Genomic DNA, 27,896 nt, shown 5'->3' with positions numbered 1-27,896 from the left:
AATGGTTAGGGGTCCCTTTACCTTTAAGGAGTCTCAAAGCGGCTCACATTCTCCTTTCCCTTCCTCCCCCACAACAAACACTCTCTGATGTGAGTGAGGCTGAGAGACTTCAAAGAAGTGTGACTAGCCCAAGGTCACCCAGCAGCTGCATGTGGAGGAGTGGGGAAGCGAACGTGGTTCACCAGATTACGAGTCCACTGCTCTTAACCACTACACCACACTGGCCCTCTAAAGGGCAATGCAAAAGGGATTGCTCTGCAAGTCTCTGAAACTTCGGGAGCGATCCTTCCAGCCGCATTTGTGGACTTTGGGCACAATCCAAGGGGAACATCTTCAAGCTGCGCGGATGAAGGGAATCGCTGTGAGAACAAGAGCGCTGTTCTCGCACAGCTTCCCTTCACCCAAATGCGGCTTAAGATGCAGAAATTTCCACCGGATTATGCCCCTGGTTGGCGCTTTCTGCAGCTTCTTCCATGCGAGGCTTTCTGCAGTCTCTCCTTTCCCCTCCAGCCGACATGGAGTCAGTTCAATTTTCACTCAGCAAAGGCACTTGGAAAACAGCATGTGTTGGTGGGAGAAATGGATTGGAGATGTGGTTGTCTCGTGTTACTTGATTTCCCTAACCGGGGATGCTGCTTTCGAATCTCTCTCTTTCTGGAATGCCAACTGGCATCCGTTCGCTCGAAGCAGCGGGCTTTAATTCCAGAAATCAAGAATAAATAATAATAAACCTCTGTGGGGGAACTGATCTCCAAGCATCGGCTGCCAGGCCAAATTTGACCCAAATGTTCAGTCTCTGTGGTTTTCAGTCTTGGGAATCCTGAGGCTCTTCAGAAGCTGGCTGAAGAGTGTATGTTTCATGGGAAGATTTGACTTCTAGGGGGGGCTTGCAGGATGAGGCCAGAGGCCCATGTTGTCCGGCATCCTCTTCTCACAGCGGCCAACTGGATTCCTGTGGGGAACCCGCGAGCAGGATCCGTGCGTGAGAGCCTTCTCCTTTCCTGCGGTTTCCAGCAGCTGGTATTCAGAAACATTATTGCCTGCAGATGTCGAGGTCGGGCACAGGCATCGGATAGCCTTCTCTTCCAGGAATTTGTGCAGTCGTCTTTAGGTTGGTAGCCAGCCTGGCAGACTGACCAGACGAAATGCAATCCGCCCACCATTTGTGATGAGTGTTCTAAATTTTGCACCTGGTTTTCGACCACTTGTGACCAAGTGAAGATGCCTGGGCGGCGCTGGGATAGCGCCTGACAACCCCGCCATCTGGGGATCATTGGATCTTGACTGTTTTCACGCACTAATGCCCCGTCCTGTAGAATTCTATCGGTTGTATTTTACCCGCACAATTGGAATGGATTTCGGGAACCCAATTGCTTTTTCTGTGCAGCCTGAGCAGGAGCGGTGAACAGCGTCATAGTTCATTGTTGCCACTTCTCTCCTTGCTCACGGTTGTGAAGAATATTCCTACCTTATGAATGGTCTGCGTCACTGACTTTTCTTCTTAACCTAGCTCAAGGTTGTCATCTGAACCAGCCAAACGTTTAACTCATAATCACAGTCAGTCCGTCATTGAAAAAGAAGACTTTTGAACCACCTTGCTCCCAGGTGGTAACTAGACATTCTGTTTTCGCGACCGCAACCTTGGTTTAAGGAGCCATTTTGCGCCTGGCTTATATATGTGAGTTTCTAACACTGGGACGGTTGTTCAGCATGACATATTTTATAGTGGACCTTTCAGTTTGTGCATGGCAGCAGTCAGGCCAAACTGGCAGAGGGTGTCTGGACCTTAGGAGGTAATCCTGAAAGCTTAGTACAAAGAAATTTTGACTAATCGCAGGGGCTCTCCAGCTAACAAACTGATGAAGGCTTCTCCAAGGGGGGAAAGTTCGACAGCATCCGTTCTAGTTTCACAGTTGCAGTCTTCTCTTTAAACGTACTCATTTTCTGTGCTTCTGTACTTTGTTTAATTTCAATAGTAATTGCATATAATATTCTAACAGTACAAGGTACACTGTTGGGCATTGCCACCAACCCTGTTGGTACTTGCCACAAGTGGAGAGGTGAGGATGGAGTTGGAGGGAATTTCTTGCCCTGCGAAAGGCAGGCCACCCCAGACTGCAGGATGCCAGCTTGAAATACCGTCATATCTCATGTTGCATCTGCTTCAGGTTGCGTGCTTTCATCTTGCATCCTGCGGCAACCTGGAAGTACCGGAACGGGTTACTTCCGGGTTTCACCGCATGCAGAGAAGCACTAAATCGCACCGCACACCTGCGCAGACACGGTGCTTCGAGTTGCGGGTGTTTGACGTTACGGACAGGCCTCCGGAACGGATTCTGTCCGTAACACGAGGCACCACTGTAAGCTGTGTTGACCAGATTGCTGAGGAGCAACAACATCTGTCTGTAGGCAGCCAGCGTAGCAGCCTGTCAGTATAGTTTTTGCTTATTCATAAACGGGGTTTGGAGGGTCTCCATATCCCCATCCCCAGCAAACGTAGCCTTTTGCCCTGTGCTTGAAGACATCTGCATCAGAAAAATCTGTTGGGTTTTTGCATGCCGCTACGCTGACATTGGGGTATGTGGGTGGTGCTGTGGGTTAAACCACAGAGCCTAGGACTTGCCGATCAGAAGGTCGGCGGTTCGAATCCCACAACAAGGTGAGCTCCTGTTGCTCGGTCCCTGCTCCTGCCCACCTAGCAGTTCAAAAGCACGTCAAAGTGCAAGTAGATAAATAGGTACCGCTCCGGCGGGAAGGTAAACGGCATTTCCGTGTGCTGCTCTGGTTCACCAGAAGTGGCTTAGTCCTGCTGGCAACATGACCCGGAAGCTGTATGCTGGTTCCCTCGGCCAGTAAAGCGAGATGAGTGCCGCAACCCCAGAGTCGGTCACGACTAGACCTAATGGTCAGGGGTCCCTTTAGCTTTACCCTGACATTAGGAGCTGGAACTCACCATTGTGGGAAATTGCGCCTCTCTCAAAATTAAAAATGGTTCTCAGGTAATGAATGGCAATGTGGCTTATGTGAGAGGTATTTTGAAATGCATGTTAAGGACTCTTCCTCATATGAAATAGCTAAATCTCAATGTTTTTTAAATGGCCATACAATTACACAAGATCAAAGGTACCGAAGAAATGTACCTCACTTACTAGATGTATAGGGACTTGGGGAAAAACCTCAACTTTCTGCATTCTCATCCCAAACTGGCAACCTCCTATGTAGGATCTTCCAGAGTTTCTTCTGACCTTGCTGTGTCCTTTGAATGGAAAGGGGCCGTCATTTCCTATGTGGACTGATGTCTAGGCTTCACCTGTAGCGAATATTTCCCAAGGTGGTGATGGGAATTTGACACCCGTGGCTTTTTCCAAGCATAGCAAGCCGATAATTATCTCGGGATGGAATTTTAGTTTGCGAAAGAATAGCTCCTTTTAGGACCCGTGGTAGCCCCCTCCTCTCCCCCAACCCTTTCCCCTTCCTGAGATATTCCTTATCTACAAATGGCTTTTCTCATGACCAGGTTACCTTTTAAAGGAACCCAAACCCCTTTCTATCAGAAAGTCTCCTTCGGACGCCAACGCTCCGCTCTGTAAGGCAGAGTGGGAGTGGGGTTTGTTCCGGGAATCCAATTTCTTTGTGGGAGCCAGCCTCAAGAGAGATCCAAATTCATGAGGACTAGCTTCATGCTTCGTAGGTGCTTGGGCGTTTGGAAATCTTGGGATTCCCCCCTTTGCAGTAGAACAGTGTGTAGCATGTTCCTCACCTCCTGCATTTGAAAGCTTACAGCCTAGCGACTTAAAAATCCCAATTAGTGACAGATTGGAGGTGGGAGGGAAGGCAATGGTAGATTAACCGCCATAGCAGGTGTGCACTTCAAAGGGACACTCAGAAGTGGAAATAAAACCTATTTGCATTTCCTGGAGAAAACCCAGGGAAAGCGTTATCCTCGGTGCATAGCCTGGTATTTCAGAAATGTCTCGCCATATTTTCCATCTGCCTCCACACCCTACTGGCCCGTGGACTGGCTATGCCCCCGAGGCCTTGTCATCCTGAATTTGTCATCATCTTGGTGTTTACCTTCAGCGCAGCAGGGAAAGGAAGGGGAACGGACCCACTGGAAAGCTGAAACTGTCGCAGTGGCATTGGCTGGGTGGGAGAGAGGGTTAGGAGACCCTGCTCTGTGGGCGCGATGGGCAAGTGTTGGGGACAGTGACGGAATCCATCCGTTTGCTTATTCGATTCCATTTGTGAATTGCTCCCCATAAAATACCTTGAAGTGAGCTCAGAGAATTGATTTACTGCTTTTATGTGTTGGCACCTGTCCTGTCTCTTGGGAGACAATGGAGGAGTATACCTTTTTTGGGTGTGTAGTCAAACCGTTGGGAGAGTTGATGGTTGGGCCGTTGACCTGTTTGGGAATCGCGAAAGAAGAAATATTCAATATTTATTTCATTGCATCTTGCCTTTCCCCGCAGAGAACTCCAGGTGGTTCATGTCCAGGTGGTTCATGTGATTCTTCGATGTTTCCACCCCCATTTTATCCTTACAACAAGTCTGCATCTTGATTGTTGTTGTTGTTTAGTCGTTTAGTCGTGTCCGACTCTTCGTGACCCCCTGGACCAGAGCACGCCAGGCACTCCTGTCTTCCACTGCCTCCCGCAGTTTGGTCAAACTCATGCTTGTAGCTTCGAGAACACTGTCCCACCATCTCGTCCTCTGTTGTCCCCTTCTCCTTGTGCCCTCCATCTTTCCCAACATCAGGGTCTTTTCCAGGGAGTCTTCTCTTCTCATGAGGTGGCCAAAGTATTGGAGCCTCAGACCAAAAGGGTGTGATTGACCTAGGGCAGGGGTGCCCAAACTTTTTTCAAAGAGGGCCAGATTTGATGAAGTGAATATGAGTGAGGGCCGACCAAAGTTGTTGACATTTTTTTAGGGTTGAAGTTGTTGAGCTTTTGGGGGGATTTTACCCCAGGAAATAAACTGCCACAGGGGCTGGATTAAACCGACCAGCGGACCGGATTAGGCCCCCGGAGCGGGCTTTGGACATGCCTGACCTAGGGTCACTTGTGGCGCTTATAGCCTGGCGGGGATTTGAACTCTGGTTTTTCCTGCCCTAGCCTAACCACTGCCCCATGTCAGATCTGATCAAATCCACTCCTTTCATTTCCGAAGAGATTCAGTTCAGTCCGTTCCCATGCTGCTCTGTTGAAACGGCAGGCCAGTTTTTATTTAGGGAGAGAGAGGCAGGGATGGGGGTCTCCAGTTGTTCAGCCTGGGTGTGTTTGACTTTGGAGTATCACCCTCCTGGACCATATCAAGACAGTAAGGTCTTCAAACAATGGGAATGAAATGGAGGCACCTGCTCTGGCTTCTTGTGCAAAGACGTAGACTGGAGTTGGGCACGATCTCCTGTAACAGCCTTCTCTCTAATTCAGCGGTTCTCAACCTGTGGGTCCCCAGATGTTGTTGGACTACAACTCCCATCATCCCTGAGCTCTGGCCTTGCTATCTAGGGGTGATGGGAGTTGTAGTTCAACAACATCTGGGGACCCACAGGTTGAGAAAGGCTGCTCTAATCTGTCTTCCGACAAGCCCTCCATATATCTTGGACTATGACCCTGTGCTTGCTGAGGCTTGATGGGAATTGTAGTCCCAAACATATCCACCATGTTGTTCTTCATTGCACCTGCTGTTATGCTACGGCCCACCTGGAGGCTCATAAAAGCCAGAGACTCCCTTGGAAATGTTGGGAGGCCTTCCTTTCGGGGGCCAATATTGAGCTCTTAAGTGTGATTTTGTTTTTAGCGTGGTTTCGTTAAACCAACCTTCATCCATGGGAATGGAGCCTCGGGCAGGAACAGCCGGAAGTTCATAGAAAATATATTAACAATAATAATAAAAAAATATTTATATCCCCAGCCGAAGCCGGGCTCAGAGCAGCTAACAACAGTAAAATAATAAAGGTAAAGGTAAAGGTACCCCTGCCCGTACGGGCCAGTCTTGCCAGACTCTAGGGTTGTGCGCTCATCTCACTCTATAGGCCGGGAGCCAGTGCTGTCCGCAGACACTTCCGGGTCATGTGGCCAGCGTGACAAGCTGCATCTGGCGAGCCAGAGCCGCACACGGAAACGCCGTTTACCTTCCCGCTAGTAAGCGGTCCCTATTTATCTACTTGCACCCGAAGGTGCTTTCGAACTGCTAGGTTGGCAGGCGCTGGGACCGAACGACAGGAGCGCACCCCGTCGCAGGGATTCGAACCGCCGACCTTTCGATCGGCAAGTCCTAGGTGCTGAGGCTTTTACCCACAGCGCCACCCGCGTCCCAGTAAAATAATTCAGCATTCTAAAATCAATTCATTGTAAAATCAGTTCAAATCAAATTAATGGCAACCATTGGGTTAGAGTTCTGTGAAGAATTACCAAAGGAGGGGGTCAGACTGTGCCTTGGCCAAAGGCCTGGTGGAACAGCTCTGTCTTGCAGGCCCTGCGGAAAGATGTCAAGTCCCACAGGGCCCTAGTCTCTTGGGACAGAGCGTTCCACCAGCTCGGGGCCACAGCTGAAAAAGCCCTGGCTCTGGTCGAGGCCAGCCTAACCTCCCTGTGGCCCGGGACCTCCAAGGTGTTTTTGTTTGAAGACCGTAAGGTCCTCCATGGGACATACCAGGAGAGGCGGCCCCGTAGGTACGAGGGTCCTAGGTCGTATAGGGCTTTAAAGGTTAAAACCAGCACCTTAAACCTGACCCTGTACTCTGCTGGAAGCCAGTGCAGCTGGTATAGCACTGGGTGAATGTGATCTCGCAGCGAGGACCCCGTAAGGAGTCTCGCCGCGGCATTCTGCATCCACTGGAGTTTCTGGGTCAGTCTCAAGGGCATAAATTGCATGCCTTTTTCGTGGCGGATGTAGAATCAAAGAACTGTAGAGTCGGAAGGGGCTGGAGGGTCATCCAGCCCAATCCCCTTCAATACAGGAACCACCATGTTGCAGTTGTTCTGTAAGAGTCTTATCCAGAAACGCTTAAATTTTCAAGAGTCTCGGTGTGTATAGACTTAGGCTTCTTTTATGCCCGTGTGGCACTGGTGGGGCAGAGGTCTGCTTTGCTGCCTTCTCGCTTGCCTTGGGCCAATATCTGGCTAAGCAGCTGCGTGGCAGCCTTTTGCCCCTCTTCCTGCCCGTTGTGCCAGCCTCCGGGGCTCGTTTGCCAGCTGCAAATAGCGCCGCAGGTCCTTTCCTGGTGGCGTCTCTGTAAAACTGGGGGAACCACGCTGGAACGACCCGGCAGCTTCTGTGGCCGAGTGCGAAGCTGGAGATGAACCCGCATGCAACTGCGACAATGTGGGTGAGCAGTCAGAGTGAGGCCCTTAGTTTGTGCCCGTGGGCAGGGGCCAAACAGGACCCAAGAGGCTAAAAATCTGTATGGAAAGATTGATTTTAAAACTCATCAGCAGGAGGACCAGTGAATGAACGCCGGCATATGAAAGACGTTTTCGTCTGATTTGATTCACTATATTTCTGTTTGACTTGCTATCTTTTCCTGCAAATGAATCGCACAGCGGCTTACAAAAGATAAATAGCAGTAACGCCCCAGAACATCACAAATGCAGCGTAAATTACACTGAATAGATAGCAAATCATCTGTGAAACATTTACAAGTCATCTTTAAAACAATTGTGGCCTATGAAACTCTGTTAACAAAACAAAATAAGCCATGCAGCAGAATTACAACAAAAGTCACACAGGAGTCACTGCAGCCTTCTTGATCTGTAAAACAGATATAATAATAATAGCTTCAGAGGGAAATCAAACTTATAGATTGATGTATCTTTAACTTTGAGGGAGGAGCACAATGAACGGTATATACAAGCAATGATTTTTATTATTTTTATGAAAATGAAAAATAGGAAAGGAATATACAACTTTTGAACTGCACAGAAGGGCACCGTTGACTGTTGTGATTAATAATTACGACGTGCGTTGTAGCAACTAAATAATGGCAGCGCAAAACTAGCCATATCTTTTAACCTGAGTTTCAAGCATCTGGGTGAATTGGGAAGCTCAGCAGAAATATTCCAGCTGCACCACGAAACGCCTCTGATTTTAAGGCAGACTTTTGACGTTCTCTTTCCTTTCCCTCTTTTTTTTTTTGTTTCTAATAGAAATAGACCTGCATACGAAATGTGTGGTGGATGTGGACGAAAACAAAGTTATCCTTCATCCTGTGAACACGAACCTTTCGAAAGGGGATGCCAGGTACGTCTTCATTTTCCTCAGGAAGGAGAAACGAGAGTGTGGTGGTGCTGGTTTAATTGGTTCGCTGCTGATGCGATTTCTTTCCTTGTGTATTTGTGTGCATAGCTGTCAACCGTCCCTTATTTGGCGGGAAAGTCCCTTATCCCAGTGCCGTGTCCCGCTGCTGCCCCTTATTGATGATGCCCCTTAAATTTCCCGGGTTTCAAAGGAAGCAGCTCCTCTCCCTCCCTCTCTGCCGGCCAGGGAGGAGGGAGGCTCCAAGTGAGGAGGGAGGCTCCAAGTGCTTGGCTGCCCGGTCCGCCCCCCTCCGGCCTCCTCTCACCAGCCTCGGCCCCCGGGAGCCTCTCCCCGCCAGGACTCGTGGGAGCCTCGGGCCCTTCCGCCACCATCCTCCTCCTGAGTGTCTCTGCCTGGGGCCTCCCCTCTGCCCATCGCTCCTGCTAGGCCGTACTGCGGCTGCGCTGCCGAAGGACTCAGATGAGATGGGCAGCCTGGCGCGGCCTATGAATTGCTGAGGAGCCTTGAGAGGAGAGCGAGGGCAACCATAAACAAAGCAGTTGAGAGAGAGGAGGAGGAGGCAGAGGCGCAGGCAGGTGTTCCAAGGGCTAACCATAGGAGGGAAAGCAGAGGAAGGACCGCAAGCGCTTCTCCCATAGATTTGTAGTGGTAAACTAGCATAGATGGTCTGATCTGCCGGTTTACTTCGGGCACTATTCCCCCCCCTTCCTCCTGCCCCGCCTGATGGAACTGAGAGCTGCAGATGGAGCACGAGAGAAAAGATACAGAACTGCAGCAGCATCTTCGTAGCTTGGACTTTGTTTTGCGCAAAAAGTGGTTGCTGCTTGTAGTTATTTAATTGCAGTGTTTCATCAGCTTGTGTCTTGAGCAGCAACCTCTGGAAACGAAGGGCTAAAAACCGGCTCTGCTCTCCCAAATTACCTTGTCCCTTTTAACTTCGTATTTCAGCTGGTTGACTAAAATCCCTTATTTTGGCTGCTGGTCCCTTATTTTCAAGGCTGCTGGTCCCTTATTTTCAAATCTGCAAGTTGACAGCTATGTTTGTGTGTGGCAGATACAGGAGACAGGGTTTTTTTTTGGGGGGGGGGGGTTGCCGGTTGGCGCGGGGAGCCGTTCAATCAGACTTGGCTGCTTCCAGCCTAGCAACCCTCCAAACACGTATTTTCGTCATGCTTCGCTACGTTTCTGAAAACGTGGTTGAAATATATTGCTGTTGTAAAAATGGCTGCTCCTCCCTCCCTCATATTTCCAACCGCAGTGTGGGGAGTTGCTCAAAACTTGTCTGGTTTCGTCTTCTTTTCCCTCCACCCCTCCTTCCCAGGGCATAAAATATGACTGTTTTCAATGTGACAGCCAGATTTGGGGCAGGCTCAAATGTCATCTTGTTAGAAGGGAATGTATTCAGACGTTGAAGCAAATTTGCTCTCCTGGCTAGTGAGGGAAGGCAGGGAAATTAATAGGTCCTGATTGGAAGGCGACGGGTGTCGCTTCTGGATATTGGGGTAGAGAGGGTTGCTAAATGTTGAGAGCCTTTCTGTGAGAAGGAAAACCAGCTCAGCTTTGCCCCAGCTGGCGCCTTGGTCATGTTTTGGACTACATTTCCGATGGGGCTGAAGGGAGTCGTAGTCGAAAACATCTGGAAGGTGCCAGCTCTAGTCAGGCTGCTGCTGTTGGGCCATGACTCCCATCAGGTGGTCAGGGATGAGATTCGACCCGCTATTTTGTTTTATTCATTTGATTGACGCATTTCTCCCTCTGCCCTTCAGCCATAAAAGCCCCTTAGAGCGGCTTGCGACGATCAATAATAATACAGACATGTGTCTCAGAGACATGGGCTCTGGAGGGTTCTGTACTGTAGCCCACCAAGGCCTTGATTCAATAAGCTCCCTCTGCAATATGTCAAAGAGCTTGTATTAGCTTTCCTTAATCTCTGACCTCGTATTGACCAGCCCCCCAGAAAACATCCATATCCCTTTCTCTCGGGAGAATATCTGTTACACACACATCTGTGTGCACTTCTTACAAATGGCAGATTTCCCTTGCAGCCTGGGGAGGAGATCCTTTCTCAGTCTTGGCCGAAGAAGATCCCCGAGGCTGCAATTTTATACCCACTTACCTGGGAGTAAGCCCCATTGAAGTCACTGGGCCCTGCTTCTGAGTAGATGGGTATAGGATTTCACTGTGCATCTGAATTCATGGAATCGTAGAATTATAGACTCGGAAGGGTAATCGCATCCGACCCCCTGGAATGCAGGAATTTGCTTCTACTAGTTATGGATGGTTGTGAACCGGTTCCTTTCCACGAAATCACACATACGATTCAAACTCCAGCCCTGAGATGCTGCTTTGTGGAGTGATAAATCCCAGAGAGCAGGTGAAATTCCAGATTCTGGTGTGGCTATGTCTGAGCTGTGCTGCCATATTACTAATGCTGTTTCAGCTCGCCTTAAGTAGCTGTTTGGTTAGCTGAAGGCATGTATGACGCGTATCTCTAGTAGCAGAGATGAAAAGCAGGGTTATAATCAAGCTCACTCAAATGGTGCGATTCTGCAGAAGCACAGGGAAAACTGCAAAATGTGCAGGATTCCGCTTACGGAAAATATTTGCTAACAAAATGAGTTTCAATAGGGACCAATGTCAGGTTCTGCGGTTAGGCAGGAAGAACCAGATGCACAAATATAAATTGGGGGTCACCTGGCTTACTAGCAGTACATGTGGAAAGGATCTAGGAGTCTTGGTGGACCACAAGCTCAACAGTGTGGTGCGGCAGCAAAAAAAGCTAACGCTATTCTAGGCTGCATCAACAGAAGTCCAGTGTCCAGATCAAGGGAAGTGATAGTACCACTCTGTCCTGCCTTGGTCAGACCACACCTGGTGTCCAGTTCTGGGCACCACAGTTTAAGAAGGATGTTGACAAGCTGGAACGTGCAACCAAGATGATCAAGGGTCTGGAAACCAAGCCTTATGAGGAATGGTCGAAGGAGCTGGGTGTGTTTAGCTTAAGAAAGAGGAGACTGAGAGGAGATATGAGAGCCATCTTCAAATATCTCAAGGGCTGTCACATGGAAGACAGAGCAAGCTTGCTTCCTACTGCTCCATCTTGGAAGTTCATAGTTATAAAAACAGCTATAGTTGGAACATGGCCATCTTTCAGCATGAGAAGATCTGAGTAAACAACCAGGGTTAGGAGCCCCTAGAATGGCTCCTGAGGCAGGATCCGCTGTTTGTGGCAGGCAACACGGGCTGGGGGCCAAAGCCCCTTCGCGTTGCAAAACTTTGAGCTCCCCAACATTATCAAGAGGCCATCAAATATTCTGGCAGCGTTGGTGGCTTTTGCTCTTCTCGTTCCACTCATATAAGCTGCCAACATCTATTCCGCTTGTTGCCGATGAGGGTGTCCGGATTCTACTGGGAAGGTGACCCGGAAACTGCAACTAATCCAGAATGCGGCAGCTAGACTGGTGACTGGGAGCGGCCGCCGAGACCACATAACACCGGTCTTGAAAGACCTACATTGGCTCCCAGTACGTTTCTGAGCACAATTCAAAGTGTTGGTATTGACCTTGAAAACCCTAAACGGCCTCAGCCCAATATAACTGAAGGAGCGTTTCCACCCCCATCATTCTGCCTGGACGCCGCAGTCCAGCGCCGAGGGCCTTCTGGCGGTTCCCTCGCTACAAGAAGCCAAGTTACAGGGAACCAGGCAGAGGGCCTTCTTGGTGGTGGCACCCGCCCTGTGGAACCCCCTCCCACCAGAGGTCAAAAGAACAGCAACTACCAGACTTTTAGAAGACATCTGAAGGCAGCCCTGTTCGGGGAAGCTTTTAATGTTTAATAGATTATTGTATTTTAATATTCTGTTGGAAGCCACCCAGAGTGGCTGGGGAAACCCAGCCAGATGGGCGGGGTATAAATAATAAATTATTATTATTAGGAGAGAAGGAGTGAGGTAGAAATCTGGAGGAGGTGTGGGCAGGTACCACCCTTCCATGTGGACCCTAAGAAGCAATTTGCAGGCAGGATCAGGACTTCTGTGGACTTGAACTTGGAGCTTCTCGATTTCATTGACTCAGCTCCTTGTTGCTGGATTGGAAATTGATGGGAAGTCCATGCTTCCCTGCAGCGAAGACTGTGGAAACCAGCACAGACTAAACACCATTTGGCTTCTGCCTGGCTGGTAGAAAACCACAAGAACGAGGCTGTCAAAGATGGGAAGCTCTGGGAGCAGCAAAGGAACATGCAATTAGGATTCATGGCTTTGGGGTGGGTGGCCGGCCAGCCGAGCGATCCCATGTTTTCGCTCTGCAACTTTCACTTCCGTGAACTAAGCCCACTCGCTTCGGCACGGGGCAAAGTTCACACTCCCCTATCAGGATCACAAGGTAGGTTTGTGTGCTTTGAAGGCTGGCACCCGTCCCGGCGTCTGAGCAAACAGCCCGAATAGCTCCAGCGCGGATCTGAGAAACCACAGGGGATGTTGTTGTTATTGTGGCGGAGGCTTGCAATGCAAGGAGGAGAGGGATTCTTTCCCACCAGGACGCCGGGTTCTGGGGTCACGTCGCCACCTCGGGTTTTTAAAAAACAGTGATGGCGGTTAGAAAGTTCTGGGCTGCGCCGGTGGAAGAACATTGGAAAAAAATTAAAGTATATTTACAGAAACATTGTAAAATTAATGAATGTTAGAAAGATGCTGGAATGAAGTTACATGGTTTTAGCAGAAATGTTATAAAGAACTAAGTAAAAATGGATTGTTAATGGGCCAAAGTGTAAAATTTAAGGTCAGATTGTGTTAAAATAAATTGAGAAAGATGAAAAGGATTTGCTGAAATAGCTAATTGAATTAGAATACAAAAAAGGGAGGTGTGAGGAGGTCGATGAAACAAGTAAATGAAAGACAAAGATATGGAAATACTGGATGTGTTTTCAAATGTTTTTGCTTTTAAATGTTTTTGTTTTTCTTATTGTTTTGCTGTATTTTTTTTATTTTGCTTTTTATATTTGATGTATTGTAACTTTTTATTGTCTCTTTTTTTCTTTTTTCTGTAACTGTTAAACTTCTATTTTTTTTTTAATAAATTTTTATTGGTTTTCCAAACACAAAATAAAAACAAACAATACACAATACACAGACATACAAACATATAAACATGTATAATTTCATAGTCTTATTTTCATACACCTTACTTCCCGGACTTCCCCATACCTCCCCTTTTCTGCATCCTTGTTTTACATTTCTTCAGCAACTCCTTCAATTAATTAATTATTTCAGTCACTTTCATTAGATTCTTTTTTCTTTAACTTATTGATTTCAGCTGCAATTCTCTATTTCTTAATTCCTTAACATCTTAACACTCCTCAATTTTACAACAATTTTTAAGATATATTTTAAATTTTTTCCAGTCTTCTTCCACTGTCTCTTTCCCCTGGTCACGGATTCTGCCAGTCATCTCCGCCAGTCCCATATAGTCAATCACCTTCGTCTGCCATTCTTCCAGCGTGGGTAGTTCTTGTGTCTTCCAATACTTTGCTAGAAGAATCCTTGCTGCTGTAGTAGCATACATGAAAAACGTCCTGTCCTTCCTTAACACCAATTGGCCTACCATGCCCAAGAGAAAAGCCTCAGGTTTCTTAGGAAAGGTCCTCTTAAGGACTTTCTTGATTTCATTATAGATCATTTCCCAAAAGGCTTTAATCTTCGGGCAGGTCCACCAAAGGTGGTAGAAAGTACCTTCAGCCTCATTACATTTCCAGCATTTATTATTGGGCAAATGATAGATTTTTGCAAGCTTGACTGGGGTCATGTACCACCTATAGATCATTTTCATAATGTGTAACTGTTAAACTTCTAATAAATATCAATTAAAAAAAAAAAAGAAAGTTCTGGGCTGTGCATTCCTCCCTTTTTCCAGATCTCAGGGAAATGCAGTGCTGAGTCAAGGTCGGTCCTGCATAAGATCGGATCCTCTTTTTTCCCCCGAGCCTGATAGTGCACAGGCTGGGTGTCTTTCAAAGGCTCTGTCATAGCTGACTGCCTTTGTTAGGAGGAGCACTTAAATCACAGATAGCCCCTTGGGCAATGCTATAATAGCATGTAATTGATAAAGCATCAGAATCAATTGCGGACTGGCCTGTCGCAGGCTTGGACCGCCTGCAAAATGAACTGCGGTTTGGTTGCATCAGTTGCAACCAGCCTGCAACCTTCCTTGAAGGAGGGAGCCGGCTGTGCTTTTCTGCCACATCTGATATGTTGTGAGCTGTTGTAAACAAAGTCTGCCGTTTTTCCCCTTATGGGGAATCCAAGAGCCCATATAGAGTCCTTACGTAGGTTCCCTATTGGTAGTAGAAAATAACAGAGGCCAACCAGAGAATATTGAGAAGCAAAGCAGCTAGTAAGCCTGATCCTTATTGATCTGTTGCAACAGGGTCCTCACTCACCACACGGGAAAGGAGGAGGACCCAGAACCAAGGTGTGCCTGCCCTTATATAGACATTTTAAATTCCCTGCCCTGGAGCTCAAGACCACCCCTCCATCATAGCTGTCAACTTTTCCCTTTTCTTGCGAGGAATCCTATTTGGAATAGGGGGATTTCCCTTAAAAAGGGGAAAAGTTGACAGCTATGCCCTCCATACATCATACATTCATCACAGACGGGGTGTAACCCAAGACCACCCCCCACAAACATCATACCTACATCACAGAAAAGGCGGTCTACAACAGAAATTTGAATGTTGTTCTTTTTCCTGTCTGCCAGGTTTTCTGATTATGCCTTATCTGATTGCCTTTCCTGGTAATCTGTCACCCTACGAAATGGTGATTACTAAATTCCTGTAACAAGGAAGGTTTTTTTTCACCTCCTCCCTCCTTGCAGAGAAACATTTGGTCAGCTTGGGAGTCAAAATGCTTTCAGGACTGTTTTCCTGTGCTGGGGTTGCGGCGCTCATCTCGCTTTATTGGCTGAGGGAGCCGGCGTACAGCTTCCGGGTCATGTGGCCAGCATGACTAAGCCGCTTCTGGTGAACCAGAGCAGTGCACGGAAACACGGTTTACCTTTCCGCCGGAGCGGTACCTATTTATCTACTTGCTCTTTGACGTGCTTTCGAACTGCTAGGTTGGCAGAAGCAGGGACCGAGCAACGGGAGCTCACCCTGTTGCGGGGATTCAAACCGCCAACCTTCTGATCGGCAAGTCCTAGGCTCTGTGGTTTAACCCACAGCGCCACCCGCACCCCCCAAGAATCAGGGTACGACTCTGTTAAATTTGTACACCACCCTGTACCCGTATATCTCAGGGCAGTTCACAACATAAAATCACAGTATAAAATGCACAATAAATACCAAAACGAAGACAACCCAATAATCTCCCCTTCCACAACACATCTTAAAATGGCATTGATTCTGTGCTGTTGGACAGAGCTAGGAGATCTGGAAATACAGCTTCTCCCTAGCCGTGATTTCATGCCATTTCAAAACTTAAAAAAGAACCCCAAACATTATGGTGATGAATTGCAACTTTTGACTCGTTGGGCAGTAATGCAGATTATTATTATTATAAGTGTTGGTGATGCACAGGGCATTGGGTTGATGCAGAGGTCACTGTGTACGGTGGAAACATCTGTTCAGAAGGCAGAGCTGGGGAAAGAAGCGTTGGATGTGAAGCCATGCTCGGAAAAAGCCCCCCGGTGGCGTGCTTCAATAAATCAGGGCTCTTTCCTCACCTGGAAAAACGAATTTTGCTCTCGGCACCTTACCCTGGAGCAAAGCGCTTGCATCTGCGGTGGGGAGCGTGTCAGTCATCACATGCCTGGGAACGCTTCTGTGGGAGGAGAGTTTGAAAAATGTGAGACGGAACCGGGAGTTTCTGTTCCTGTTTTTTAAGAAATGATTTTGACCGTTGCTCCCCCCCCCCTTCTTGAGTGGTGAAGCTATGCCTCTCCCAGTATTAGAGGATGGATGGCAACTAACGGATTGAGGTTGAATCCTGACAACACAGAAGTACTGTTCTTGGGGGACAGGAGGCGAGCAGGTGTGGAGGACTCCCTGGTCCTGAATGGGGCAACTGTGCCCCTGAAGGACCAGGTGCGCAGCCTGGGAGTCATTTTGGACTCACAGCTGTCCATGGGGGCACAGGTCAATTCTGTGTCCAGGGCAGCTGTCTACCAGATCCATCTGGTACGCAGGATGAGACCCTCCCTGCCTGCGGATTGTCTGGCCAGAGTGGTTCATGCTCTGGTTAGCTCTCGCTTGGACTACTGCAATGCGCTCCATGTGGGGCTACCTTTGAAGGTGACCTGGAAACTGCAACTAATCCAGAATGCGGCAGCTAGAGTGGTGACTGGGAGCAGCCACCGAGACGACATAACACCGGTCTTGAAAGACCTACATTAGCTCCCAGTACGTTTCCGAGCACAATTCAAAGTGTTGGTGCTGACCTTGAAAGCCCTTTAAAGCCCTAAATGGCCTTGGCCCAGAATACCTGAAGGAGCATCTCCACCCCCATCATTCAGCCCAGACATTGAGGTCCAGCTCTGAGGGCCTTCTGGTGGTTCCCTCCCTGCGAGAAGTGAGGTTACAGGGAACCAGACAGAGGGCCTTCTCGGTAGTGACACCCGCCCTGTGGAACGCCCTCCCTTCAGATGTGAAGGAAATAAGCAGCTATCCTATTTTTAAAAGACATCTGAAGGCAGCCCTGTTTAGGGAAGTTTTTAATGCTGTATCGTTTTTAACACTCGACTGGGAGCCGCCCAGAGTGGCAGGGGAAACTCAGTCGGATGGGCGGGGTATAAATAAATTATTATTATTATTATCATCATTATCATCATTGCCAAACTGCAGTTCCCATTATCCCTGACCACTAGCTGCCCTGGCTGGGACTGATGGGAGTTGGGAGTTCTATTGCAGGGCCAGTTGTAGCCTCTCCCCTTCTAAAGTTCTGGGTTCTACTCCTGCCCTGTTCCAGATTCAGCTCCCTGTGTAGTTGCGATGTGCATATCCCCAGTGGCACAGTGGATTGGTGCGTCCGGCTGTTAACCCGAAAGCTAATGGTTTGAGCCCACACTGTCTAGCTCTATACAGTCACACCTCGGGTTACAGCTGCTTCAGGTTGCGTTTTTTTGGGTTGCAGACCGCTGAAACCCGGAAGTACCGGAACAGGTTACTTCCGGGTTTCGGTGGTCGCGCATACACAGAAGCGCTGAATTGCAACCTGCGCTTGCACAGACGCGGGTTGCGAATGTGCATCCCGCATGGATCACATTTGCAACCTGAGCGTCCACTGTGATTTTATTCTGTGAACCGCCTTGAGACCCTTGGATATAGGGCGGTATGCGGGTGGCGCTGTGGTCTAAACCACAGAGCCTAGAGCTTGCCGATCAGAAGGTTGGTGGTTCGCATCCCCGCGACGGGGTGAGCTCCGTTGCTCTGTCCCTGCTCCTGCCCACCTAGCAGTTCCAAAGCATGTCAAGATGCAAGTAGATAAATAAGTACCACTCCGGCGGGAAGGTAAACGTGCGTTTCCATGCATTGGTCTGGTTCACCGGAAGCGGCTTAGTCATGCTGGCCACATGACTCGGAAGCTGTACGCCGGCTCCCTCGGCCAGTAAAGCAAGATGAGCACTGCAAACACAGAGTCGGCCATGACTGGACCTAATGGTCAGGGGTCCCTTTAACTGTAAATTTAATTTAATAATAATAATAATAATAATAATAATAATAATAATAATAATAATCGATCCCAGCCAAAATGGCTGTGATGAGAGTTGTAGTCCAAATTGTCTGGAGGGGCACCTGCTTGGTGATGGCTGATGTGCTGTTTTTTAACAAAGTTTCCAGGGTGGTCTAGGGAAAAAAGCAATTAATTTTTCAATTTTTTAAAAAACTAAACAAAAATAGACGTATCAGTGGCAGGGGATGAGAGAAATTCAACTTTCAGGGCTTTGAAAGAATCGGAGCATTTTTGCTTCAGTGAACTTCCAAAGGACGAGCATTCAATTATTTTCAGGGGCCACCACAGCACAGGCCCTGCTCCTGGAAGACACAGGTTTTTCTTGGTTAATCTCAGAGGCTGGAGGAAGGTGGTTGTGGATGGGTGGATATGTTCCCTGAGACAGTTTGAACCCCAAACAGACAAATGAGAGCACTAATTCAGTCCTCAAGGACACGAGCTCTTTGTTAAATCCCTAAAATGAGGGAGAAACTTTCCCCTGGGCGTACTCTGCATAACTGTAGAGCAAGGTTTTCCCCTTGAGCTCCTTCTGGCAATCCTTGTTGGGTTTAGTCATCCAAAGATGATCATATTAGTGTTTTGTCAACAAACAGCCCGGAGGAGAAATGTGCTTTTTCTTAGGTGGTGTGTTTGGGTCTTTGTGTGTGAGATTTTATACTTTCTAGGTGGGGGGCAGTGGTGGAATTGCCTGTGATTTCCCCCCCCCCCCCCGCCTTTTACTAGAAAAAGCTGATTGAGAGGTCAATATAGCTGGTATTTCTTGGCTATAGCCAAACATTTGCTCCTGAGCTGGCCCCTTTCATATATATTTTTTAATTTTTGGTGCATGAGATTGTTTGCTTTGAGTAAACGTCCAGGTCTCCCATCAAGGCTCTGGAGTCGAGTGCTTCTGTTATATATTAACCCAGTTTAGCCTTGTGCATGAAGTCTTTTTTTTTTTTTTTTTTTTGCAATTCTGAATTGCCCATTAAGGAAACCTCATAGGTGTGGCTGCCATGAGCCAATCTCTGAGGAAGAGCCAAGTTCCTCCTCATGGAGGAAACCTACCCAACGGGTAATTCTGGTCCATAGACTCCAGTCTTGTGACCATCCACTCTCCCTGCTTGCTGGCACTCCCATTGCAGTGAGATGTCTGGGACCTGGGGCTTAGTGTAAGTCAAGGGGCCTGAGGCTAAAGATCAGCTTCAGCCAAACTTGGGTCTCCAGCGGTTGTCGGAATACAACTCCCATCATCCCTGACCAGTAGCTATGGATGATGGGTGTTGTAGTCCCAGCAACAGCTGGGGACCCAGGTTTTTGAGAAACACTGGTTAAGACTTTAAAGGACCAAAGGAAAATAGCAGTATGTGCAACATGTCCACCCATGTAAACTGGCGTTCAAACCATTTTGGATCCAACTTTATGGCCATCTATCATGGGTGCTGTCAGGGGCTCAGGAGCAGAGGCACAGGGGAGAGAGGAAATGGAGAGCGAAGGGGAAGAATCTGAGGGCAGCGTAGGGGAGTATGAAAGTGGCCCAAGAGATTCCATGAGTCTCTCCAGCGAATCAGAAGATTCCCAGAGGGGGGCGCCGATGGCCAGGGCAAGGGGGGTCCCAGGGGGGACACACCAGAAGCAAGGGGCCAGCGGGGACTCCCAAAGCAGCAGCGGGAGAGCAGGACCAGCTCCTCCACCAGAGTGTAGTGAGGGGGAAGAGTCACATGTATCAGGGCCAGCTTCTCCTCCAGCAGGGAGAGAAGATGAGTCAAGGGTGGCCACGCCTCCATCGCAGAGTGAGGGAACGGAGGGAGAGTCAGGTGCAGCTAGCCTCCCCGAAGGGGGAAGCAGTGACAGGAGCAGTGTAACGGTCAGGAGGAAGGTGGCCGGCTGGGCGCGCGCGCCAAGTTCGAATGTACAGGCGCGCGGCACAGCAGGAAACCCGGATTGGGAACCAGGTCCTAAAGCCCGCCGGAGGGAGGGGGAAGACTCAGGAGACTCAGCGTCAGAAGAGTCTAGGAGAGGCGAGACCCCAGCGGACAGGCGGGCCCAGAGGAGAAGAGAGCAAAGGAAGAGGTGGAGCAAGGCTAGAGTCTTAAACTGGTGTCTGGGGGGAGGAGATTCAGACGGAGCTTCAGTGGTCTAGAGTTTAGGACGTAGAGCTGCGCGCCGCGGCTTTGAAATCGAAACTGAACTTCAATAAAGACTTTTGTAAATAGTAACGCACTGGCGTTGGTCCTTTGTGAGCTGGGACCTCAGGCAGCTCTGACAGGTGCTTTAGCTGAGATTCCTGCGTGGCAGGGGGTTGGGCTAGATGACCGCTGAGGGTCCCTTCCAAGTTTACAATTCTGATTTTCAGGCTCACACAACCCACTTTCAAAACAACCAAAACCTTCGCCCTGGAATCACTTCTTAAGTGCAGGCGGCTGTGCAGGAATTTTTTCGTTGGCGCACTGCGGTGATGAACCGATTACAGTTGGTTGTTCCCAGCTTTGGGTGGTTCGGAGCTGGCGATAAATCCTTTTAAATCTCATTCCACTTAGAAAAAACCCCACTTACCCAGGCAAGCCCGGACACTGAGGTCCAACTCCAAGGGCTTTCTGGAGGTTCCTTCACTGAATTGATGATGTTTTGATGTTTTATTGTGTTTGCCGATCAGAAGGTCAGCGGTTTGAATCCCCGCCACGGGGTGAGCTCCCGTTGCTCGGTCCCTGCTCCTGCCAACCTAGCAGTTCGAAAGCATGTCAAAGTGCAAGTAGATAAACAGGTACCGCTCCGGCGGGAAGGTAAACGGCGTTTCCGTGCGCTGCTCTGGTTCGCCAGAAGCGGCTTAGTCATGCCGGAAGCTGTACGCCGGCTCCCTTGGCTGATAAAGCGAGATGAGCGCCGCAACCCCAGAGTCGGTCACGACTAGACCTAATGGTCAGGGATCCCTTTACCTTTACCTAATATTCAGTTGGAAGCCACCAAGAGTGGCTGGGGAAACGCAGCCGTATGGGCAGGGTATAAATATTTTTATTATTATTAGTACAGTGGTACCTCTGGATACAAACGGGATCCGTTCCGGAGCCCCGTTCGCATCCAGAAGCCAACGTATCTAGCGACGGCACGTCTGCACACGCACCCGTCGCTTTATGCCACTTCTGCGCATGCGCATGACATCATTTTGAGCATCTGCGCATGCGCAAACGGCGAAACCCGGAAGTAACGTGCTCCATTACTTCCGGGTTGCCGCGGAGCGCAACTCGGACGTGCTCAACCCGAAGCGCATTCAACCCGAGGTATAACTGTACTGTAGTAGTAGTAGTAGTAGTACCTTCCAATTTTCATCATAGTGGTGGCTTCAGCTTGTGGTTTCAAAGGAGCTCTTTCTTGGCCAACCTCGGAGTTCATCTCTTGCCCCCTTCCTGTCTGGCCCGGCTGTCAGTTCTGCCAGCATGGCATGCGGGGCTCGCCATTGAAATCCATGTGAGCCTCTCCGCTCGAAAACAGATGCAAGATAAAACAAAAACGGGGGGCTTCATTTCCATCCCCAATACACCAGGGCTTCTGCTGAAAGGAAGATTTTTAATTAATGAGATCCCCGGGGACTGAGTAAGATACTTTCCCCTTTGTCTTCTGTGACATCTCTGTCCGTGTCTCTTTGCGCCGCAGACAAAGGCAGAGAAGGCCCTTTCCCTTCCCCACGAAACACAGCGTTTTATAGCGCTCTTTTATTGCGGGGTCCTCTTTATAAGTCCGTTTTACAGGAAGGCAACATCTGCTGTTGGCCGTGCAGAAGGCAAGGACCCTTCGCTCCGGGCTGGGTCTGCCCTTTTGACAAGAGAAACCAGACAAGACTACCAGCCTTCAGCCGCCGCCGTCCCCCTTCTTCACACTCCTGCTTTTAAGCAATACTTTTAAGTATAATTTTAATGGGGGCAGCTCCTTCTATACCTTGCTCTGACATTTCACAAAGGAGGATCTGGGGCCAGAGGAATCCTTTGGCACAACGTGTTGACCGACTCTCCCTGCCCGAGACGGCTGCTTTCTTCTCCTATTAAAGCCTGCGCCGTTTTTGAGAATGGAGCCTGTTACAGAAGAATGTTCATAATCCTAATATTAAGGAGCAACAAGTAGAGCTGGATAGAAATATTTCAGATTCCTAGGCGCTGGCCCGAGATTTCCCGGAGCCTGCACAAATGTGCTGGCGCGTTGCAACTTGGAGAGGCGGAGGGGCAGTTGCGATGGGCATTGCCACCCACTCGTTCCATGCCTTCTGTGGCCCCCAACACGCACTTTCAGAAGTCGCTTTAGTGCCTCATAAGCAGGGAAAGCGAGGGCAAAAGGTCCAAGCCCTTTTGCTCGTAGACCAGGGGTAGGCAACCTAAGGCCCGTGGGCCGGATGTGGCCCAATCGCCTTCTCAATCCGGCCCACACGGTCCAGGAATCAGCGTGTTTTTACATGAGTAGAATGTGTCCTTTTATTTAAAATGCATCTCTGGGTTATCTGTGGGGCCTGCCTGGTGTTTTTACACGAGTACAGTGGTACCTCAGGTTAAGTACTTAATTCGTTCCAGAGGTCCGTACTTAACCTGAAACTGTTCTTAACCTGAAGCACCACTTTAGCTAATGGGGCCTCCTGCTGCCGCCGCGCTGCCGGAGCACGATTTCTGTTCTCATCCTGAAGCAAAGTTCTTAACCTGAAGCACTATTTCTGGGTTAGCGGAGTCTGTAACCTGAAGCATATGTAACCTGAGGTACCACTGTAGTATGTTTCCTTTTATTTAAAGCGCATCTCTGGGTTATTTGTGGGGCCTGCCTGGTGTTTTTACATGAGTAGAATGTGTGCTTTTGTGGGGCATAGGAATTCGTTCAATTCCCCCCCCCCAAAAAAAAATATAGTCCGGGCCCCCCACAAGGTCTGAGGGATAGTGGACCGGCTGAAAAGGGTTGCTGACCCCTGTTGTAGAGCCTTAGATTTAAATTCTAGCACAAGTTCCTAAAGGGTAAAAGGATGCTGAATGCTGCTGCTTGCAAGGATTTGACGGACCGAACCCAGAGTACTCATGAATGGTTTCTTGTCGTCCTAGAAAAAAGTTAGGAATGGGCTGCTGCAGGGTTCTGTCCTGGGCCCGTTGTTCAGCGTCTCTATAAATTTGGGTGAAGGAATTGCGGGGGTGCCTCAACGCTGGGCAAAAGATCCCTGCATTGCAATTCTGCGATTCTTGAGACCGTGGAACGGTCTCCCTCAGGAGGTTGTGAATTCTCCTTCCTTGGAGGTTTTTAAGCAGAGGTCGGAGGGCCATCTGTCAGGGATAATAATAATAATAAAAAAATTATTTATATCCCGCCCTTCCCAGCCGAAGACGGGCTCAGGGCGGCTAACAACAATCAAATAATCAAACAGTCAAATAATCACACATTCTAAAAATATTACATTATAAAAATTGATTAAAATCAAATTGATGGCAACCGATTAGGCAAAATTCTGTGCAGGTTGCCAGAGGAGGGAGTCAGGCTGCGCCCTGACCAAAGGCCTGGTGGAACAGCTCTGTCTTGCAGGCCCTGCGGAAAGATGTCAGGTCCCGCAGGGCCCTAGTCTCTTGTGACAGAGCATTCCACCAGATTGGAGCCGCAGCCGAGAAAGCCCTGGCTCTAGTTGAGGCCAGCCTAACCTCTCTGTGGCCTGGGACCTTGAGGATGTTTTTATTTGCAGACCGTAGGTTTCTCTGTGGGGCATACTAGGAGAGGCGGTCCCGTAGGTACGAGGGTCCTAGGCCGTATAGGGCTTTAAAGGTTAAAACCAGCACCTTAAACCTGATCCTGTACTCCACCGGGAGCCAGTGCAGCTGGTATAGTACCGGATGAATGTGATCTCGCAGCGAGGACCCCGCTATAGCTGAGATTCCTGCACTGCAGGGGGTTGGACTAGAATCATTATTTTTTAAGCATTTATTCAAAAGTTACAATGCAATACATTTTCAATCAATATATCCCCTTGGGGCCCCTTCCAGCTCTGCAATTCTGTGAAACAGCCGTTCTTTTCCTGTTTGCAATTTTCGCAGGAGAGTGCAAGAGACCTGAGTTGCAAAAACCATTCTTGCCGGAGGTCTGAACCGATCGCTTTCGGGGGGCTCCTCCTGCGTCCCCCCTCCCATCTTTCCATCTGTTTCTTTCCCCCTCCTGCCTTCCTCCTCTTCCTCCGTGATTCTGTCCACCCCCGTCCACACACACAAAATTAGGCCAAAGGCCTGAGGCTGCAGGTTGCCTATTCTTTTCTCAACTGAAGGGGCTGCCCCCTTGCAAGGTGTTCACCCTCCAAGGCCAGCTTCCTCCACCCTCACACACGGGATGAAGGGGAGCACCAGGCGGCCAGTCATGGCTCAGAGCATCTCCTTTTTGGGCACAGTGCCACAGGCTCAGTCCTGGACAGCCGCTGCCAGCCAGTGTAGGAAGTACTAAGCTATAAGTGTAGGCAGCTTCTTCTGTTCCTAGTCACCAGAGTTCTCTCTCCTGCCAGGGATGCTCTCTCGTGGTCAGATAGTATTGCCCCTGGGGCTACCCTTTCTTTTTTGTAAGCTCTTGGTGGGCATTATTTTTCTGCATGGTTATTTAATAATAATAATAATAATAATAATAATAATAATAATAATAATAATAATAATAATAATAATAATAATAATATATTATTTATACCCCGCCCATCTGGCTGAGTTTCCCCAGCCACTCTGGGCGGCTCCCAATCAGTGTTAAAAACAGTACAGCGTTACATATTAAAAACAATTCCCATAAATCTTCTTGTGGTGAATCTGCGGAGAGTTATAGCCCGGAAAGCAGAGGCGCCTCTTCCGACAGCCTGCAAACTGAATTTCTTTCCTAAATCATAAGGTGACTCGTGGGCGTAGCACTGGATCGCAGCTGGAATGCCTTTCCTTATCGGTATGTTGTTGGCATAGTTAGAAAATGTTCTTTGCAGTTTCGCCCTCTCCTGCAGTGACTCTTTCAATGTAATTGTTAATTTGGGATTGTTGTAAACAAAAATCTGCCCTTTTCCCTGCCCTGAAGCTCAAGACCACCCCTCCATACATCATACATACATCACAGAAGGGGTGTAGCCTAAGACCACCCCCCAGATACACCATACCTACATCACAGAAAAGGCGGTCTACAGCTGAAATCTGAGTGCGTTGTTTATCTCGTCTGACAGGTTACCTGTTTAATGGTCACTTGATTGGATTGCCTGGGGAGCCTGGCCAGTCTTTTGTAATGATAAATACTTAGTTCCTGAGCCAGGTCACAGGCTCACACCCTATTCATATCTTAAATGTGCCCTTAAGACAGGATTTGTGAAGGAAAAGACAATGGGGAGGCTTTTCCCACTTTGGCCTTGCAGAGAAAACATTGGCTCAGTTTGGGAATCAAAATGGTTCCAGGTCGGTTTTCCTGTGCTGATCTATGTACGTGCTTGGTTGGTACACTTATGAACATTTAACATATACCTAAGACCTCAAAATTCCTATCACAGGATGGAAGAACTTCACAGCGTGGACCTCACCAGGGTCAGTGTTGTTGACTTGGTTGTGGATCTCCAGCTTATCACTTTCCCCTGCCCTCTCCAGGTTTCCTTTACAGGTGGAGGAGGTTTGGATGGTTTCCCACCACAAATTGGTTAATAAATATCACTGGACTGGTGTCAGTTTGCTTTGCTGAGCTTGCTCAGCTGTTCTCCTCCTCCTCTGCTGCTGCCTTGGAGATTAAGCCAGGTACTTTCACATCATTCCCCTTCTAGGCTAAGTTTGCAGCCGATAAGGAAGCCTTTATCTACCCAGTGAGCAATAGATCCGAGATGTTTGCATATATAGCTTTTTGTCCTCCCTTAAACCCTTCAAGGGCGCTCTCTTTTTCAAAAATTTTTATTCATTTCATAACACAAATGAAGAACACAAACAGAAAAACAATACAAACGAATTCTTATCATATCCTTATTTTTCTAAACATTGTTAATCGGGCTTCCCCAAGTCCCACCTATCTGATTTTCATTTTACTTCATCTTTAGCAGTTTACATATATCATAGTTTCTAACCATCTTTTTTTAAAATCACACTTAAAATAACTTCACATTTTATCACTTACAAATAATACTGTTTTAAAATACACTATCTTCTACTTCTAACGCTACAGCCTATATCCACTTCCAAAGCTATACTAAGATTTAAATATTCACATATTTTTTCAAATATTCCGTAAACTTCTTCCAGTCTTCATCCACCGTCTCTTCTCTCTGGTCTCGGAGTCTCCCGGTCAGTTCGGCAAGTTCTTTTTTTTTTTTTTTGCATTTTAAAATTTTTATTGATTTCCAACTGGTTATACATCCAAATTTCAACAAATCTTATTCATCTTAGACTTCCTTCAACGTCACTGACATTCATTCGTAATTATATCCTTAATACACATTCCATTCTTTCATATTGCCATTTGTTCCACCCTTCCTATATTCATTCAAATAGACAATACTTATTAGTTCTTTACAGTGCCTCTTTAAACCCCACTAGCGTTGTATTTACAGCACAGTTGTTTTCCAGGTATCCCACAAATTTCTCCCAGTCCTTAATAAATTTTTGATCTTTAGTATATCTGATTTTCCCTGTTAACTTATCAAGTTCTGCGTACTCTGTCAATTTTGCTCTCCACTCTTCTACCGTTGGGATTTCTTCCTGCTTCCACCTCTGAGCCAACACTATTCTAGCTGCCGTTACCGCGTACTGGAAAAGTTTGCAGTCCTTTTTTCTGATGTCCTTTCCTACAATACCTAATAAAAAGGCTTCTGGTCTTTTCACGAAGGTGTATCTTAACATCTTTTTCATTTCGTTATAAATCTCTTCCCAAAAACCCTTTACTTTCTTACACTCCCACCATTGATGGTACAATGTCCCTTCTTTATATTTACATTTCCAGCATTTGTTATTTACCTTGTACATCTTTGCCAATTTTACAGGTGTCAAATACCATCTGTAAAGCATCTTTAACATATTTTCCTTCAGTAACGTGCATGCGGTAAATTTTATATTCACTCTCCACAACCTTTCCCAATCCTCTAGCTGGATGTTGTATCCGAAATCCCTTGCCCACTGTACCATCACTGATTTCACTTCCTCATCCTTTGTATTTCACTCCAACAGTATTTTATACATTTTTGACAGATTTTTGCATTCATTATTTATAATTTCCTTTTGAAAATTTGATTCCTTTTCTTCATAACCCCTTTCCTTCACCTCTTTTTTAAACATTTCATTTATCTGAAAGTAGTGCAGCCAATCATATGTAAACATTTTGACCTGGTCGTATGGTTTTATTTTCCACTTCCCCCCTTCATTAGTAACCATCTCTCCATATTTTCCCCACCTTTCTCTCATGTTGATTTTCTTTATACCCATTATCTCCAACGGGGATAGCCAATGTGGAGTTTTTGGTTCCAATATGTTCTTATATCTTTCCCAAACCTCTATTAGTGGACCTCTAAAGATGTGATCACTAAACCCCTTGTGCACCCTTTTTTTGTCACACCATAGATACGCGTGCCACCCAAATTTGTTATTGAACCCTTCTAAATCTAATAATTCTTTATTTTCCAACTTTACCCATTCTTTTACCCAGCACAAGCATGCTGCCTCATAATATAGTCTCATGTCTGGTAGGGCGAAGCCACCTCTTTCCTTTTCGTCTGTTAATAACTTGTATTTAATTCTGGGCTTCTTTCCTTCCCAGACAGTTCGGCAAGTTCTATATAGTCCATCATCTTCATCTGCCATTCTTCGATAGTTGGTAAATCTTGTTTCTGCCAATTCTTTGCTAGCAATATTCTCGCAGCTGTTGTGGCATACAGAAAAAAAGTAACATCCTTTTTGGGGATTTCACCCCCCAAGGGGCGCTCTCTTGCGTGAGCTGGAGAATCAAG

At 47.7% G+C, this 27,896-nt stretch overlaps 1 protein-coding gene across 3 annotated transcripts in view; it reads left to right on the top strand.

Annotated features, from left to right (window-relative positions):
- KIF13B (kinesin family member 13B) overlaps positions 1-27,896 on the top strand; it is a 179,939-nt gene that overhangs the window by 14,402 nt on the left and 137,641 nt on the right. For all 3 annotated transcript variants that reach the window (XM_077925405.1, XM_077925406.1, XM_028725207.2), the window contains exon 2: positions 8,151-8,244. In XM_077925405.1, the coding sequence (XP_077781531.1) occupies positions 8,151-8,244 (94 nt within the window). The remainder of the gene's footprint in view (positions 1-8,150; positions 8,245-27,896) is intronic.

Source organism: Podarcis muralis, chromosome 3 (genome assembly GCF_964188315.1).
Source record: "Podarcis muralis chromosome 3, rPodMur119.hap1.1, whole genome shotgun sequence".
In the NCBI taxonomy this organism is placed as follows: Eukaryota; Metazoa; Chordata; class Lepidosauria; order Squamata; family Lacertidae; genus Podarcis; species Podarcis muralis.
Note: the sequence above shows the minus strand (reverse complement) of the source record. Positions and strands in the feature narration are given on the sequence as shown.